General features: G+C 37.4%; 2 protein-coding genes across 2 annotated transcripts; one reads left to right on the top strand and one right to left on the bottom strand.

Moving 5' to 3' along the window:
* Window positions 1-1,363: 1,363 nt before the first annotated feature.
* On the bottom strand, window positions 1,364-10,623 carry LOC110441964 (acyl-coenzyme A amino acid N-acyltransferase 1-like). The gene is made up of 9 exons (XM_021485289.1): window positions 10,527-10,623; window positions 8,838-9,073; window positions 7,745-8,008; window positions 7,181-7,353; window positions 6,635-6,748; window positions 5,551-5,639; window positions 4,578-4,662; window positions 3,257-3,458; window positions 1,364-2,609 (listed from the first exon to the last, which is right to left on the bottom strand). Exons 2-9 carry the CDS (start codon window positions 9,055-9,057, stop codon window positions 2,473-2,475), a joined length of 1,284 nt encoding a protein of 427 aa, XP_021340964.1. The 5' UTR covers window positions 9,058-9,073; window positions 10,527-10,623; the 3' UTR covers window positions 1,364-2,472.
* A 2,285-nt stretch (window positions 10,624-12,908) lies between these two features.
* On the top strand, window positions 12,909-19,284 carry LOC110441971 (mannan endo-1,4-beta-mannosidase-like). Its single transcript, XM_021485299.1, has 10 exons — window positions 12,909-12,988; window positions 13,581-13,639; window positions 13,932-14,066; window positions 14,871-14,969; window positions 15,250-15,435; window positions 16,041-16,244; window positions 16,966-17,392; window positions 17,824-17,977; window positions 18,472-18,543; window positions 19,031-19,284. The coding sequence occupies exons 2-10, from the start codon at window positions 13,585-13,587 to the stop codon at window positions 19,265-19,267; spliced, it is 1,569 nt and encodes a 522-aa protein (XP_021340974.1). The 5' UTR covers window positions 12,909-12,988; window positions 13,581-13,584; the 3' UTR covers window positions 19,268-19,284.
* The last annotated feature ends 11 nt before the right edge of the window (window positions 19,285-19,295 follow it).

A 19,295-nucleotide genomic window follows, 5' to 3' on the forward strand; every position in this document is an offset into this window, starting at 1 on the left:
ACATTTTTCAATTCGGAGCTACGGTTTTTGGCAGCGGTACGGGGATCATGAAACGAAGAAAATACCTCGTGATGAAATGGTATCATATGTTAAAACGCATACCTATAGCAATCCAAACTTCAGCCCCGTGCCGAAGAACGTCAGCTCGGTAGTTTTTGCACCTAATTTAATAGATAATAACTCATTATTTGAAAAGGTAGGTAAATATAAAATTACACCATATGTAGGATTTTTTTTCTCTAATAGTGTGTTTTTTTTTTTATAATTTTACCATACTTAGGTTTAAATCACGGACACGACATGACCAAGAGGGAAGGCTTACTGCTAGTTGATCGATAAGCAAGACGATACCGACTTTCCGATTGTGAATTTTCCCTTTCTTGATTGTTGCATCCCTGCTTCCCAACCTACAGTGTTTACTAGTCGCAGCTGATTTGGTTTTCAAGAGGTTGCTCTGAATATCATGACTTCTTTGTTAGATGTCGACTGCTGTGGACGGATACAATATACCATATGGGTTTCCAACGCTGCAGGTCGATGAAGACTATGGCCGCCGTCATGATCTTATGGGGAAATATGCTGTTTCTTTGTATGATATGACGGTTGGTGTTTTTGATTATGCATTAGTGTGTTTTGTAGTTTCGTTGTCACTTCCAAAGGTCATGGTATTAGGACGTGATGTTACTCGGATAAACCTATTCCGTCTTTGCGTATTGCAGAGTTATCTTCCCTTGGGAGGAGGGATTAATTGTTACGTCACTTGTTTGTGAGAGTAACGTCATCAATTTTTGAGAAAACGACGTAATTTTCTCACACAAACCAATGACGTAACAATCAATACCTGCTCCCAAGGGAAGATAACTCTGCAATACGCAAAGACGGAATATTTACAGGGCGGGTGTCGTTGATTAAGTAGAAGACGCTAACCCGTCCGAACCACCTGTTTGTATTCTCCTTCTATACTTTCAAGAGTCTCCATGTAAATCTTTCATTTGTAGATACCATGCCAGAATTTATCGACTTGAAGTTCGAATTACAGTTTTAGCATATCTTACTTTTGTATAACCGGCCATGACCTTCCTGAATATGCTAGTTAATCTCGTCCAAGTAACAGTAGTACACATGTATAGAGGTAATGAAAATAAAGCCCACCAAGAATACACAAGATTTGAAAAGTTGGTTAATGCTGTGATCATAGAATTGGCATTTGGTATGTATTCGGAATTTACAGCTTGGACTATTGTTTTCCAAAGCGGTTGGCATACATGTATGGAACAGTGGTGTTAAATTAACACCCAAAAATTATATTTTTTTAATTTTTATTATTTTTTGTAACCATATGACACAAACACATAGATGACAAAACGTTTTATAAATGTTAAGTCGACATTTAGAATTATTAATAGTATACGTGTGTGTGTGTGGTTAACTGTTTATCATATGAACCATGTGGTAGATATCATAAATAATAATATATATCAAATTCGGCCGATAGATTGGTGACAAAAGAGTGACGGTAAAATTGTAATTTTGGCCAGTGGCCTTGACCTAAGACTGAACATACTCGCATTCGAACGACTTGTATAAGGTTTGTCACAGGATCATGTATCTGTGAAGTGTGGCGGAGAGAAGGACAGACGGGACTTTATTTAGGAGTATAATAAAAACAATTTCATGAAGCAGAGTTTTCTTTAACTGCAAGTATCTATAGCAGTGGACGACATATTGTGCAATTGGGCCTTAAAAAACTCTTCATCAGCACTGACGGTCATTGTTGAGGGTTGTGTGAAAGTAATATTTATAATGTATGCAACATAAAAACAGATACATATTAGTTCAAATGTCTTAAACTCGTGATGCTAATAAATTTAACTAAACGCAGTTTCCATCTTGCAAATGACAAGAAAACCCAATGGACTGAGTTTGAATGTCCTTTCTATCGTACACATGTAAGTCTTGCTTTAATAACTCCATAATAAATAAATCACGGTTTTTGGGTCACATTGCTCGGACATATGTAGATATGTACCTTCCAATACCAGCATCATGGACAAATAGTTCTCACTTTTATGGAAAGCATTAAATAGCTGGTTTATTACATGATAATCAAGTGAAAACGGAAAAAAACATTACTTTTAAGCACTGACTGCATTGTTGTTTACCTGCTGTCTGTCTGTGTTTATGACACGGTAATATTTCCTTGTTACTGTAGAGTATTTAAAGTAAGCAGCGTATAACAGTAAAATCCTAACGAAAAGTGTCCATTATTCGTAGTGAAATTTTGAATCGTACATGTCGACAAAACTTTAATTTAAAGAATCACAGCCACAGCAAATTGCACATGAGTCAATAAATTGATATTATTTCATGCCTTCCCATGGTGTTAGGTATATTGCACGAGACCTATGATGTACATATGAGAACTACAGTCAGGATTATTGAACCTTAAAGTCTATCACAGATAATTTGTGGTCACAGACGACTGGACAGGTGCACATTCCTGGAATGTTTCTCAAGGTTTGTCCTTAAAAAGTTTAATATCCGTTTCCAGGAATCTTCTTGTGCGTAAGCGTGATCACGTGCGTTTCCACCCCATACCACGTTTGTTCCTGAAAAATACATACATGTAATTAGGAAAATAAATGTAAAAATGTGTTACTAGTCTTAATTCATCATAATAACATAACAGGTTTTTTTATTCATAGAAATGATAATTGAATGTTGTGTTTATGCATGTAATTGTGGTTTCGCCGCATCTCTAAGACCTGCTGATCTTAATACACAGAGGATCAACCGGAAACCCATAACATGTAAAAATAGTGGCTATACATGTAATAATCTGACTAAGTGGAAGGAAACAGTAGCATTACAGAAGGGCGGTGGCTATACACTCTAGGACTTTACATATAGCAGGATTGGCTACTTCACTCTGGAACATTCTTGAAGGAAGACAATATCCTGCCAAATTAAGGCCAAACAAAAAGTATGTTTGTTTCCTGGTACATGACCAAAACATTAGGGTCGGTTGATAGGCAATATATTTTATTTTTCCTTTTCTTATAATGTTTATACACGGAATTGATCCTAACCTTAACATTGTTTTTCTTTAATATAGCCAAACTAAATTAAGGGTAGGTACAACAAATTCGGGTCGGTAGGGTAACCGAAAACAAACACTGTTTTTATTTGGTCTAATTAAAAACTTGCTACACAATTGCGGTATAACTTAAACTGTGACAGGCTTTGTTATACCCACCCATGATTTTGTGGAGAGATGTCCTACAAAACGGCGAGTAGGGTGGTTCTACTAAATGTCCGGCTCCGTGGTACACGACCAGTTCAATATTCTGTTTCTTGTTTGCTGGGTAGCTGTCGTATTGGAGTTGTTGTAATTCTGGGGGGACGGTACAATCATCGCCACTGCATATACTCAGTAGCTTTACATCTGTTTTCCACAGCTGCAGATAACATTCAATAAAAACAGATTTAGTCAAACGTTCTTACAAAAGTTCTTAATAAGATTCATCAGTTTTGGAAATATGTAATATCAGAGTTTTACTTTCAGCTTTCTCCAGCGCCTCTTAGGCGAAGAACACCGGAGAAAGCCTCCTCCCAGTCTACAGAACCCACATTAATCTCATCGTACGATTATGCAGTGGGAAATATCATGTATAAAATTTAAATTGCCATGCACATTCCCTACTCTTGTCTGTGTTCCTTCAGCAGCATAGCTATTAGTAGTAGTGAGTTCTTCAACTACACTCAACAAACGAAAAAGGTTACATAAGTTACCTTGTTTCGTAAAATCATGGCTAGAAAAACGAAATAGGAAGCATCCATTTGAACATCTCATTTGGTAACATTTTACTGCATCATACGGCCATTTCGTCCTTTAAGGACTCATAGGTGGCACTAAAATTAAAATTAATGAAATATCCACGTCTATCTTAAATTTGATTTTTTTTATGTAGAATACAGCAAAATGTGAATTATAGAGTACTTACAAAGCAATTTAAAATGTTAAAAATTTACAACGTTTTGCAGTTTGAACATTATTTCACACCATGAAAATAGAAATTAAATTTGCCCCATTCATCTTACATTTTTAAAACAAAAATATTTCTTTCTTTTTATCAATTACTGACATATTTCGCTATTAGAAAATATTATTATAAATATTGACCAAATCTCATCGGAAACGCTGCCATATTTGACTTCTTACTGTGCAAAAAACCGTTGACCAATCATATTGCAGATTTTGCTCGTCTTTATGCTTAACCTTTGACATTGTTTTATATAAATATTGACCAAGTTTCATCAGAAATGCTGATTAATTATGCATAGATTTTGCTTAACTACAATCTTTAGTCTTTGTCAATTTGTACATGCATACCAAGCTTCTTGTCTTCCTGATTATCGGGGCATTTTGGCCCTATATATACCAGAAACATATTGGGCCTTTTGTGTATAAAGGTTGGGCAATTTACAAGGCAAAAACGTGTTTTAATCTAACGGTAGCGTTTATTTTAGTTTCAATTAAAGTTATAATATATAATTCCAATACATCGGTGACCTACCTCAAATAGCCCAGCAGGATCCAAAATGTAGCAGAATTTCGTCACTAGTCCTTCGTCAGAGAATATACCGCCATAGATATCATACCTGATATCACAATTATTGATATACATACAGGTATATGTATATAAACATATTAATTTCTTCACAGTTTGACCCTAACGATCCCCAAAAATTTCGATATGATAACAAGAAGCTACAGACAAAATATCCATTGCTCTTGATTGTATGTATCTTTAGAGGTTGTTGAAAGAATTGAACACAACTCAACCTTGAAACCTTGAAATAAGGTCAAGGTCATTTATTAAAAAACTTAAATGCTCTATATTCCGACAGCCTATAAGGGAGGATGTCGTTATTCTAGACCTTATAAAGCATTGGAACAAGTTTATTGAAGATGTTAACCCATTTAACACTTTGACTTTAAAAGTAACTCAAGGTCATTCATAACATGCAACAGGACCATTTTGGTCCTGAAAATAGATGAGGGTCATTTCTTTGGGGAAAAATTGTAGCACTTTGCCAGCAAGACTCTATATTTTAAAAAAGCAAATAAATCTAATCATTTCAACTAATTTCATTTGATAAAATATCCATGCAAAAAAGCGAGTTCTCTCATGACATCAGTTTACTAACGTTAGCCATTGTTTATTGATGAATAGACTGCAGTGTGGCAATACATCCAACCAGATATACAATGTACCATATTACTGTAAACATGATATTTTTGACCATCTAGTATTTAACAAGTGTTACCGCTGACAGGTAATTATAAGTACTGATTGACTTAATCATGGTCAGCGCCGCATGATTCCCTCCGCATGGCGGACTTTTTGCGAGTGTTACTTTAATGAAATGTTGAATTGAAACTAAACAGAAACAACAACAAAAGTTTTACGGAGACATTATTTTGTTATAATAACGGATGAGGAATTGGTTAGAGTAAAGAAGTGACCAGACACATTGTTTACTTACTCAGACACGACCGGAATGACGTCATCACCGTGTTCGTATGGAAGGAGTGTGACGTATGGTATACCGTTTATGCTGACCACCGCCTTCACCTGGAACAACGTACAGGTAATACTTTTATATTCCGGTTGTTGTGGGTAAAATATATAAGCAATAAACTGCATAGATGTTGCAGACTTTTGCTGCATAACTGCAATATGTGTCGCAGACAAACTGAAAGATGCACAATAGTTCACCATAAGTTCGTCTTCGACAGCTTTTGAATCATAAACAAATAAGACCCATTTCACTCACAATGCAGTCATACTCGAAAGCACCCTCACACAAACTCGGTACATACTTAATATTCCCTTTCTCAAAACATAATTAAAACAAAAAGCAGTAAAAAAAGGGAGTGAGGCATGTCAACTTTCATCATACCATTTGCAATATCTGTAGAAAACAAATTGAACAAAACAAACTCCATCCCCAAGAGTTCCACGACATCCATGACAGCTAAATAGAAGTCCAGGGTCATTTGTTGTGACACATGCAACGCTCCGTTCCGTGTCGTCGACTGCCAGGACTGTTGGTTTACGGAGTTACCTATTGCGTCCTCATTTGTAATAAGAAACTAACTCAACAAATACAATCAATAAAGCTAGAATGAACTTCCAATCCTTATGTCTAAACACCTCAAATTCCCTTTCCATTCTTCCCCAATACAGTCAAACAACAAAGGCCAAAGGTAGGAAGTATGTTTAACAAGGGCGTTATTTTTCGAACCAACACTATATAAAGGTATTTGAACCACACTACGAAGATGTGTGGGCAGACATCACCATGACAAAGGATCACCTTACTACATATGATATCTTAATGATATTTACCTACTGGTAGACAATAATGATAACCTCACTGCCGAACTATATTGCAATTTTGTAAACCAACAAAAAACTTTCGCTTACCTGTCATTTCTTATTCCACCAATCAGATTTGAACCTCAGCATTGACGTCTTAATGGGATAAAAGTTTGACGGCATAACTTTATTGCAATCAAATGAAATTTTCGTTTTTCCTGAAATCTTGGAGACTAAATGACACTCACCAGTGGACAATGCATAGCAAGCAGTTGTGCTATTTCAGCCCCTTTAGACACAGCGATGATTCCTATTCCCCCAGGCTGGACATAGGGGTGGTCATTCAGATACTGGGCGCCTTCCTACACAAACAGAAAAGGTGTACTTTGTATAACATTGGGATAAGATTGCTTTAGTTTAGCAACAAGACTTATGCTGTAACAAGTATGATGTCATAAGTTTTAAACTTTGAGCAAACCATGTGTACAAGTAAAGATAGGTGTAAACTTTATATTGTGCTATAGGCGCATGGTATTGAAGATACATGTATATTGTATACATTTTGTATATATACACAGAGCTATAACGTTTAACTTAAGTTCTAATGTAGAGCCAGTAGTGACATAACGCATTATACTTGTATTGCACTTTCTGTTACCTACACATGCGCACCATAATGCTTTCATTTCCGGTTTTTAAAATGACCAACTCTAATGTCAGTCCCTGCAACATCGCCCTGATTATTTATAATAGTTTCCGACATATGTTAAAAACATCATTCATTTTGTATTTACCTTAAAGTAGTCGAGGTTCTTGACCTCTGTAAAATGATTGGGCAGGTCTTTATAACCAAAAAAAGCCAGGGCCAGCACGACAAAGCCCCTGGAGGCCAAGAGGGAGGCGCGGAATTCAAGGAGCCCGCCCGCTGAGCCGAATAGATCAAGCACCCCCGGAAATGGTCCAGGGCCTACGTTCAAGTTCAAATTGTCATTAACATTTAAGGGTATACCCATTAGCTGTAATGCTCATTACAGTAAATACCAGACAAACTTAGCGTGACCTTCAGTTTAAATGATATACTGTGTATATTGATCTAACAATAAAATAAACATGTTTCAATACAGACATTTTATTTATTTTAAGACTAAATAGAAGAAGGAAAACAACTTGAAACTAAGACGAAGACGTAAACATCTGGATAAGAAATTGGGGCAATGAGTAATGTCATAAAACAAATTAAGCATACACAAACTGATAAAGTAGAAACATAGTAAACACATTTCTTGTTCAGACGAACTAAATTATGACGTGTTGTCAATTTAATTATATTTACTGGTCATGGACACCATGCCTATTACCTGGCGGTATAAACAGCATGCCCCTTATATTTCCCACCTCCACCGGAAGTCGCTTCACGTCCTTGCTCATGTACCACCGGAACACCTTAGTCATAGACAGAGGCAAAACTGAAACCTCGTGAAGGTGATCGAAAGTCCGATGTTCGGTGTAGACTTCAAACTTCAGCACTTGTTGGGTTGTCACGTCCTTCTTAAAGAGACGTAGCCCCGGCCGCTGACCTGGAATCTGGCACATACTCCACACAAGTCCCATCTGGTCAACTCCTACATAACAACACAGCCAAGAATAGTTAGGGTTAAAGCTTACACACAACACAATATTCTGAGTTTACCTGTACATTTCTTTAAAAACATCTGTTCAATGTAAAAACTATTTAACATGATATGAATGCAACGTTTCGAAATATCTCCCTATAAATCGTCAGCTGTTAACGTTGGAACGACAGTGATAAAAGTAAAACCCGTGGCTTTTCCTGATTAGGTCCAGATACTTTCCTTAGAATTTTAGAGAAGTTTCTGATGTCCAAGGAATTTGTCAGACAAGTCAGGACTTTCCGTTGGTGTCCGGTAAGGCTAAACACGAAGGGAGAGAGAAGGAGGGAAAAGGGCGACGTGAACGCAACAACATGGCAGCGAGGGCTTCATATGACCAATGTCGACAGAAGCAATTCAATGGCATCCGATATGTCACAACATGGATATAATACCCTGACACCCCATCCAGTTACACTATACCAACAACGGAGTAGTCTGAGGTGACTAGGACAATGACCAGTAAAGACGAAAATAAATGTCTTTAGTGTCGCGATTGCGGCAGCCGAATTGTTTTTTATTTCTTCAATTTCTCAAAGTTTTAGAAAAGACTCTAATCTTGTGATTCAACATGCCAGTTCCTTATAATCTTCCCCATTAGTTGAAGGCATGCGAAGAGGAGGGAACGGGGACCTGATGGCGAGGAATGGATAACACAACGACATGGCGACAGGAGTGTTACCTCTACGTCATCTAATCAATCCTTTGTCGTCGTGTCGCCTTCGCTCCCTTATGCAATTTCAATGTATTATTACTTTGGTAAATGACATTGAGGGCGCACCTGTGTAGGTACCGGATAAGGAAGGCTGGACACTGACATCGATACAGCCATCACTGTCTGCTACGTAACAACCGCATGCGCTGAACTTCATACCGTCCTCAGCCACCACGGAGCGGATGGTCACTCTCTGTTCCGGACCTAGTCCAGTTACACGGAGAATAAAAGTTTCGTCCACCAAAACCTCCTTTGGGGAAGCCGATATCACAACATTCCCCGCCATGTCGGCTCCTTATCAGCTGTAACAATAACACATGATTATAAACGCCAGTTTAACAATTTGCCAAATAATTCTAACAATGAATATGGCACTAGTTAACTACAATTTATCATAGCTCACTTCCATCATCAATTTACAATTAATTAGCAATGAAATATACAGCTACTTAACAAAACAAAAAACGTGGATATGTCTGCCTGTAGAAAAACCTTAAACATTTTGTAAGATGACGTTTTAGTTGTTTAGAAGATTGGGGTGAGTTTTGTTGTTAGCAGATCTTTCCTTTCTTTCGTTGAATTCAGTCATGTCTAACGCAAATCGGCTACCTCAATGATGGGAAAGCTTTGGCACTCATGAATACGTTGCTCGTTAGAACACAAAGTAAAACCACGATAAATTAAGTCAAAGTAATCCTACAAGCTAGAAAAGTACAAAGGTTTGGTGCCTAAACAAAAGTTCATCAATGGCGAGACTGTCGAAAGAGGACGGAGCGGGGTACCATCAACGGGATTTTTTTTCTTTTCAAAACACCACAAAACTGTTTACATATATGTTATGCTATGTTTTCTAACTGGATATTTTAGATGGGATGTCGTTATAAACACCCTGATTGCTGAACCTTAAATAGTATTTACAATGCTTCATTTGAATCCACAATATACCTTTCCCTGACATCATTTAAGTTAAATATTTCATATTAATGTTAATGGTAATAAATTGATGGTAGTCTTTACCTTAGGATAATAAGTTTTGGACAAAGTAGCTAGACATATTTAAACTCCCGAACAGCCCTCTTCGCGAATTCAGGATAAAACACAGAACTCGCCATATCAAATATTATAGGTAATATATATGGGTCAAAGAAGTAATATAGACGGTAAAATCCCATATAACACTGGATCCTAATGGAGTTTGTCCATAGGATACGAATTACTTAAAATAGTATATGGGGCAAAGAAGTAATTACCACACTGTTGGAATTACTTCTTTGCCCCATAGGTAATATATATGTATAGTACGTACACGTATTTCATGTTCTATGTTGGAGGTATATGTTTAAATCAGGCCCAACAGTCAATATCAAATTAATTCAGATTTCATCGTGTTTCCCAAACATCTATTTAAAGACTTATTTGTAATTCAAATATATTTTATCATACTAAATCTTATGAATAAATTATCTTTCAAGTTGTAACTTGCCGTCGTCTACATGATTGTGCACTAGTCCGCGTAGATAAATAAACCTTTTCCGACACGATACTTAATCGGAAGTTGAATGACTCATTTTGAAAAAAAGAACAGATTTTACTGATGTCAACTGCAAGTTATCACAGTCAATGTAAACAAATCATAGACCGGACAATACAAAGGGAGATTACTCTCGTGAAACTTAAGCTCGCTTATCTCCTAGAGTCATAATTCCGAACAAATTGTTACCTGTTGGGCTATGCTACCGATTGAAAAAATCTTACCTTCGGTACACTTTTTCAACCAGCCGTGGGCATATCAATGAGAGGATAGGTAACACCCCCATGTGTACGTAGCTTGACTCTAAAGGTCGGGGTTACACTAAAATTCGAGCATGGAAATGAGCCGGTTCTTACATTCCGGATTGTACTGGTGTTACTAAAGTTTTGGGCGGGAGTTTTGAAAATGTTTGAGAATACATATATTAACAATAATAATAATAATAATAATAATAATGAATGAATGAATACATTTCTAAACACAAACACACACAAACACACCCTCACACACATTAATGAGCTTACAACCTATATAGGACACTTTACTTTTCCGTGCCAAATGAGGACGCGACTTTCCTAAATGAATAATTTTGAATGAAAATTTCATTTTACACATATCTTGATAATGCCATACTCGTAAGCACATCTGCATTTTGATAATATTACTTTTCGCCCTGTTGATTTTTTTTTATCTTTAACACATGACTTTCGGTGTCTGTCTGACTTGGGGGGAAAGACGGCAACTCACGATCTAGCTTTTTGCACGTCAACCCAGAACATACTTTGTAATATCTTCATAAATTCAAATACATTCACGCGTGTTTCCCGTCACTAAACTGCAAATTAATTAACATCAAAAGTCTGGAAATAGGCTAAACCAGGATACATTAACACAAACGGAAACTTTCACACGCAGGAATTTGACACAAGTTTTAACAACCTAGCTACCGATGTCCTTTTCTTCAAATATACATACACATACAATATAATAGATATGGCAATATTACGCAAATGTGTAAATTGCATGGGAAAGAAGGAGAGAGAGAAACGAGTAGTGACAAAGCGAGGCAGTGTAATAGAGAAAGACAGTAAGACAGACAGGCAGAGATAAACGATAAATACATCTTATTCTACATAACGACTAATTAAAACCAAAAGACAGATAAAAATAGTAATGAATAAATATATAAATTGAAATAATAATGAATAAAAATATAAAACATATATAATTATACATACAATTTAATGATAACGGTAATAAGAAGCACTTTCAACAAATATATAAGTAAACTGACTGCTAGTACCAGTGCTCCGTTGCTCGTTTAATAGGGATATGTGTAATTTTGTAGTTGTGTATTAGTTTCTTGTTGTTAATCACACAGGCTTTGCTTAGACACGACCTAAATGCTAAGACACGACTAATTTGTATTTATACTTCTGTATAAACACTAGAACGTTTGTAAAACTACCAAACCTAGCTGTCATTCATGCCAGCGATACACGAATTTTCTCTATAAATGTATGTTCTGCTATGCGGGATTTTAATTAATTGTTATTTCTGTCAGCTAAGACAGTCAGCCATGCAGATGAAAAGCCGGAAATCTAGATTCTGGTTGATGGTTTTATATACTACAATATTCACACCGGGTATCCCGATACAATGAACCGGAGCAGGCACAAATAACGCAGAGTATAATTCCTCAATAGTTTATCGAGTGTGGAAGGGTTGATGTTGTTGTAAAATAAACTTAGACATTGGTCTCTACTTCAGTTTATTCAAGTGTTATCTTAAAGACTGATCATAAGTGGACATATCTGTGAAATTTGGAGTACGAAGGGCATCGTTGAAGCCATTTGACGAGTCATTTAACTTTTTACACTGTTTATTTTCTGTAATATTTACACTTTTATTAACTTTAAAACGTTTTATGTGCTTTCTTGAAAGACCCTACAGGTAGGGCGTTAGAATCGTACCTGCTGTCCCAATTGCATGATCGTAAGAGGCGACCAGGGATCTTATCTTCTCTCTTCTTTCTAAACAACTTTCTTTTCCCTAATGTCTCCATTGACAATGCTTCACTTTTGGCCTTTAGTTAACGTTCGCCCCAGTGAGGAAGGCTTTGGGTTCTGTCCCCTGGCCGAGACATACCAGAGTCTGTAAAAATGGTAGTTTCTACCCCTGCTTAACGCTCAGCAATTTAGGATACGCGCTATCACAAGGAGACAAATTAGTATAATGTAACCGGGTGGGGTTTCCTGCTGGGTGTCTGCGGCAGTGTGTTTCAGTGAGGTAGCACTATAAAGTCGGCATCAGTTACGCGCTATCACAAGGAGACAAACACGAACATATCGCAGCCTCCCAAAGTTTAGTTTAAACATATTTTATTGTACAAATATACAAGTGGATTGGACAAGAAGTTATAACAACTTAATAACAGTCCTCTCCTAAATACATATGGTAAATACAATGTATATGTTTTTTGCCGCACTCCAAACCACATGGCGAAAATTATTGAGATCTGAACTTTGGAAGTTGACAAACACTCTTACAGAAAAATTCGTGCCGGAAGTGTAGCTTGTTGTACTGCGTACTGATAAGAAAATTACTGGCATTGGAGAGATGTTATGTAGAGTCTAAATCGTTATACAAGTCTAGTAGCTGGTCACCGCCGAGCACCGACACAGAGGTAAAGTACAGCTGTGAGGTGTTTCAAAAGTACTGTGGTAACTGTGATCTGTTAACATACAAACAATAAAGTATGGAGTTAAAACAACTGCATATAATAAAAAACAATTAAAGAGAAAATCTAGAAGTTCAACAGCCCTTTTTCTTGAATAGGACTGCGTATTATTTAAAAGTTCCAAATTATAATTAATCTCTTCACAGTCTGCATCCATATTCAACATGATTGCCGGCTAAAACGTAACAGATTCCATGAAGCAGATGAGCGCTTCATACTGAATTGTCATATAGGTTTACGTATACAGTGTGTGTGTATCGTGGATGCTTGTTCAATGAACAGAGCAGCAATGTTCAAGGGAGGGTCAGTGCTTAAAACAATAATGTAAGCAGTGAACAAGTTTCCGTCATTCATAGTCGAAACAACATGTGTTTATACTGTACTCACTCTCGTTGTGTTATTGTGCATGAATTGCACGCGTCAATTTAAATTTGAAGTCAATTTGGTTACATGTATCTTTATTTTATTTCATTTCTGTAGAATGTTTGTTATCCGACATATTAAACTCTAGTAATCATTGCTCCTATCCCATGTTTAGGGAGATGGGGAGGTGGATGATCTTTGGCGTATTGGTGGTACTGGTAGGAGAAGCACTGGGTGAGATTTTATACAGATTTTGATAAAATTAAGCTTATTAATCACGCTGCAGTCTGACAAAGGTATTATATAAGGCTTTGTTTACAGTTAGTAATTGAATCTGAAAAAAAATGATGAAAAAAATAACAAAATACAAAATATCAGAAATGCACTGATGTATTCAGGAAAACAATTGTTTCTCTAGTGACCAGAGAAGGTAATAGCCTTGAAACTTTTCAACGCGTATTTTACTGCTATAATTTTGCAATGTTATGTTCAATCAAAATCACGTTCCCTTATCTCGCTCTAACAGGGGCGACTTATCAGTTGGTGACCCAGAAGAAGTCCTTCTATGACGCCGAGCACTACTGTCAGACCCATGGTGGTCACTTGACCTCCGTCCACTCTGCCGCCGAAAACCAGCACGTGTACAACCTATGTAGACAGCGTACGTACATTAACGTATGGTAAACATGACATAAACTACAACAATATCTGTATTTAGATATGTAAACACCGTGATATAACTATAATAACGCTTGCAGAATGTTTGACTTGTACAACCTAAACTACATTTTATAATATACTTGCGTTTGAAACATATTATATCTAAGGGTGGGTATCAGAAGGAAAATAAATATATACAGAAAAACTAAGTTAAGTGAAAACCAATTCAGCTAGGACTAATAACATAAGGTTAATATATCTTTGTACGGTGAACTTTTCAGTTCTAACTATTGCTCATTCATCCTCGATACTCTAGGGTTTACGCTCACTTTCTCTCTCTGCACTCATGGAATATGTCATAGCGAAATTGAAAGCACGCGGTTAGTTATTGGATTGATCGCAGGTAAAATAAACTGACCAATCACTAGGCTGATATCTGTTTTTTGAAGATTACAGAGGAACAACAGCCAACCTTAAAACCAGTAAATGTTACCGTCAGGCGACCGGGAACTTCTATTGATGTACACCAAAGGATAACACTAGTCCTCTTGTCTCACCAACAAATTGGCACACACTGAGCCTTCAAATTAGCTATGACATATTCCAGGGGTGCAGAGAGCGAAGGTGAGGCGTAACCCCTGGAGTAGCGAGGGTGTTGCTCATAACGTTGCATTGACATGCACAAGTTATCTTCGTTACGACAAAATACGCACCAAATCTGACTTGGTAACGTATAACATCTCGTCTTGATAAAACGGATTTTTTCCCCTTGAAATATCAGTGTTGTCTTTTTAAACGGTTATAGATTCTGGCCGTTACTGCTGGATCGGGCTGGAGAGAGAGTCGACTGGCCACTTCCGGTGGACAGATGGATCAGCTTTCAGCTACAACAACTTCCACTCTGGTGAGGATTTGCATACGTTCGTGGGGGAGGAAACACTATAACAGGCAGGAATCATAGCAATGATGGACCGACCCATAAATATCAATGATATACAACTGAAACTAACTATAGGCATTGCTAAGAACTTATAGTTAATTAAATTTAGTTTCAAGATTGTTTTGATGCCAATATATTGCAGTAACACACTATATATACAGTGTACACGATGCAAGGTTTTGACAAGTACAGAGTACTTATATATTCATCCATCTCCTGACTGGCGTTTTTTTCTTTAAACCAGGTGAGCCAGACAATTATAACAATGAGGAGGGTTGTGCGCTGATGCCCTTGCATGACTCTAACTATCCTAACGGCCTGTGGAGCGACAAGAAGTGCGTGGCTCATTACGATCTCTCTTACTTCGTGTGCAAGATGTCCGGGTCCTCACAGACACACACCAGTGCACCTGTCGTCACAAATCCGCCAAGTAACAATTGTTTCCTCATGTTTATTTCTTGGTTGACGATTACTGGAAGAATGTCCGGATCGCGGACGTAGAATGACTCTGGCTAATAGTTACAAGTGCCTCGCTTTTCATCGCTCTGCTACCATCACGGTTTTACGTAAAGTTGTCTTTATGTATAAGACATACTGGTCAAATGAATTATGTTTCTACAAAGTTATTGACCTTTTTCATTCTTCGACTACCTCCACATTTCATAGTAATGTTCCGATTGTCATGCTGATGTGTATAACCATCAATCATATTTGTCCTGTAATGTTAGCAGTTATCTGTTTATCCCAGCTTTTGGCCATTATTTCGGATGCCAACGGATAATCTTAATTAACTTACATCTCAGTCTAGTCTATCGTGTATTTGTTTTTCGTTAAAAGGTAAAATCAAATTAATTTAGACAATATCAGTACACAAGTCTAGCTATATGAGTTTGTTGTACAGTTGTAAAACTTCTGTGATCAAACCTGGGTGGGGGGGATTATATGTTGTGTAAATAACCTAAAAAATGACGGTTACCATCCATGCAGGCAAAACGTAATGATGTACCTTTTTATTACATGTGGTATCATTCACAGGTCAAACGCTTACTTCTGGCACACACAAGTTGTATGTACAAGGGACAAACCTGATGATGGACGGACATCGTGTCTTTTTGTCCGGTACTAACCAACCGTGGGTTGCTTACGCCTATGATTTTGGGAACCACCAGTATGCCTCGAGAAAGACTAAATTTGAGCAGGCTCTACAACAGGTCCATCAGGCTGGAGGAAACTCTATAAGTAGGTTTCACAGATTGGTAACTCCATACCAGTTGACAAAGAACTATATTAACTATAAATTGTACAAGTACAAATCTAAACAAAATATTATTTACTTGTCAAACACATAATATACAATATTACGCTTTAAACATTGGTACAACATTATATTAAATGTGTCTAGCGATAAGTGGCTCACTGAACACGTAAATTTAGCATCTATAATTAAAATCAGTAAAAGTCTGTAATATCTATCTGTATTAGTTAAAAGCCGTCTTTTCTATTGCATTTTGATGAACTTGTACTACTTGCTCGCGTAAACGTCTTATTAGAATACAGCTTTTTGCTAACTAGGTAGCTCAATTGTTGAGCTTATGAACGAAATCAAATTTGAAGGATTAGACAGTAGTAAACTATGTGTTTGCAGCGTGAACTAATACTGATGGACTTTTGACTCGAACTAGATCTAACTTTAAGGTGCGGCTCTAGCAATTGTAATGGCATTGTTGAATTCGCGGTTTAATCCTTCAACAAAAAAACCGGAAAATAGCATTACTGCGAAAATTACCTGGTATACAGTATGCCTTGCAATGGGAGGACGCGGCTCAACTATAAATAAATCGTGTTTTAATGTTTATTGTCTTAGTTCCGACGTCACAATGCATGCTATTACGGGAGCTAATACGCAAAATGTAACGTTTATTGTTTTCACTGCATCACACGATATTCATCTTATAAATAGGAACGTGGATACATATTGAGGGGGAGACATCTCCGCAGTTCTCCAGCGACGGTCATGTGACGGGATTCGATAGGGACGGCACGTTCATTAGTGACATGCGAGAATACCTTCAGGCCGCGAGGCGTTATAATATCCTCGTCTTCCCTACACTTTGGAACGCGGCTGTCAACCAGAACTACCACTACCGTTTAAATGGTCTAATCAAGGATCAGTCTAAGCTCCAATCCTACATTGACCACGCCCTCATCCCAATGGTTCAGGCTCTAAAAGACGAGCCGGCCCTTGGTGGTTGGGACATCATGAACGAGCCCGAGGGCGAACTTAAAGCAAATGTGTTCAGCGCTGACCCATGTTTTGACACAAGACCACTGAACAACCAGGGTCCCGGTTGGGCCGGTAAACTATACACGGCCCAGGAATTCGCCAAGTATGTATTATATTGTCAGATCAAATAGATCGTTATCTTTTACGTGGGATATTCATATCGGGAGATTGTGTTGTTGTTCAGGTATGTCCATCCGTCCTTGGATCGGTTGTTCGGTTCCTTCTTAGATTAACGATGCATTAATAAATACAAAATTGCAATTAACTTTGCATAAACATAACTTCTCAGATTTCTGTTTTGCGATCTGACTATACTTTCTAGGAAATCATATCAACACTATGGAATTGTTTATTACTGAAATAACAATTATGAAAATCAATAGCGATTAAAATCTGACTCTACAGTTCTTAAAATCATCAAGAACGTCTGCCATAGGTCGCCACTAGTACCACTCACTAAATTGCTGCAGTATCTAAAAAGGCCAATGCTGTGTGAATAGTGTTCTTATTTTCTTAGCGTGCTTCCACTTGCAGATTCATCAACTGGCAGGCTGATGCCATCAAGCGGGCCGATCCTCAGGCTATGGTGACCGTCGGTGCTTGGAACCCCAAATCCAACACTGATAACTTTGGCTTCCACAACTTGTACAAAGACGAGTGTCTAAGGAAAGCTGGGGGGAAGCAGTTGGTGAGTGCAATCATTATTAGCTTACGGTGCTGGGGGGAAACGGATTGTGAGCGTAACCATTAGCGTATATTGAAAGCTGATCGAAAACAATTAGTAAGTTCATTGATTCGTGTATGTAAAAACTAAGGGTGTGTGTGTGTGTGTGTGTGTGTGTGTGTGTGTGGGGGGGGGGGGGGNGTGCAAAGATATGAAAGCTGATGGGAATCAGTTAGTAAGTACAAAGATTAATATTAGACGCGGAGGTTAGAGGGAAACATTAAGTACAATTACTTGAAAACAAGTCTTGGAAATCCTTGAGAGAAAACGTTTTTATGGTCGAGTGTCTTAATAAAGAAATCGAAATAATCGCCGAGTCTTAAAAGCACTGCTGTTCACTAAAAGTTTAAGTGAAAAACATGTTTTTAATCATTGTTTTCATTCATAAAATTGATCACAAACGGATTGCTTTGTGATCTATCGACACTGTGTATAAATTATGGTTTCTCTTATTTTAGGGAACCCTCACCTTCTACTCTGTACATACGTACGATAATAACGGTCATTTTGATGGACAGTCCCCTTTCCAGGTACGTTGTTTGGGATTCTTTTGTTCCTGTTACTTTGTGTGTTGTTATTGGTGAAACAAAATAATAATTCACTAAACGGATACAAGATATCATATTTAGCACAAATACTCTCATTTTCAGTCTCACGATATTTATCATCAATTGTGTAACTATACACAAACAATATAGAATCGTTCCAAGTTTGTTGTATGGTGTGGATTTCATATATGAATTTGCAAAAAAAACAAAAAAAACTCTATGCAGTTGATTACATGTAAATAAAAACAAACATAATTCAACTGATTTAAGGAAACTGTTGTGAGGTTAATATTTAAAACAAAACCGACCTCCTGTTCTTCAAATATTAACTTAATATCAGCCTGTCCAATTCACATTATGTTCAGGTTTGCTTTGGGATCCTCCTGTTGATATCATTGTATATATTTAAGTGGGTTAAATCATGACAACGACATTCAAAATTATTCATCTAGTGATTTACCCTTTACAGCATAGTTTCAGTGATTTTGGTCTAGACAAGCCTGTTGTTATAGCGGAGTTCAATCAGAATAAAGGAGGCGGCATGACCTCACAACAACAATACCAATATGCATACAACCATGGATACTCGGGCGCATGGGCATGGGCCTACGACAAAGACTGGTCAACGGAACAAGACGGCGTGTCTGCTATTCGATCGAAAAACGACCAATCAAAGGGCGGCCTAGTTGCGATCAATTTGAATTAAAATTCTGTTGAATGTTTCAAGTTGTTTT

This window comes from Mizuhopecten yessoensis, unplaced genomic scaffold, assembly GCF_002113885.1.
Source record: "Mizuhopecten yessoensis strain PY_sf001 unplaced genomic scaffold, ASM211388v2 scaffold716179, whole genome shotgun sequence".
Lineage (NCBI taxonomy): Eukaryota > Metazoa > Mollusca > Bivalvia > Pectinida > Pectinidae > Mizuhopecten > Mizuhopecten yessoensis.

Bases quoted from the DNA above. Each gene is read 5' to 3' on its own strand.
- LOC110441971 (XM_021485299.1), top strand. From the start codon at position 13,585: ATGGGGAGGTGGATGATCTTTGGCGTATTGGTGGTACTGGTAGGAGAA. The intron at 13,640-13,931 runs GTGAGATTTTAT...TCGCTCTAACAG, and splicing joins ACTGGTAGGAGAAGCACTGG to GGGCGACTTATCAGTTGGTG. The intron at 14,970-15,249 runs GTGAGGATTTGC...TCTTTAAACCAG, and splicing joins CTACAACAACTTCCACTCTG to GTGAGCCAGACAATTATAAC.
- LOC110441964 (XM_021485289.1), bottom strand. From the start codon at position 9,057: ATGGCGGGGAATGTTGTGATATCGGCTTCCCCAAAGGAGGTTTTGGTG. The intron at 5,640-6,634 runs GTGAGTGTCATT...ACGTTGTTCCAG, and splicing joins TTGCTATGCATTGTCCACTG to GTGAAGGCGGTGGTCAGCAT. The intron at 3,459-4,577 runs GTAGGTCACCGA...TGTTATCTGCAG, and splicing joins ATCCTGCTGGGCTATTTGAG to CTGTGGAAAACAGATGTAAA.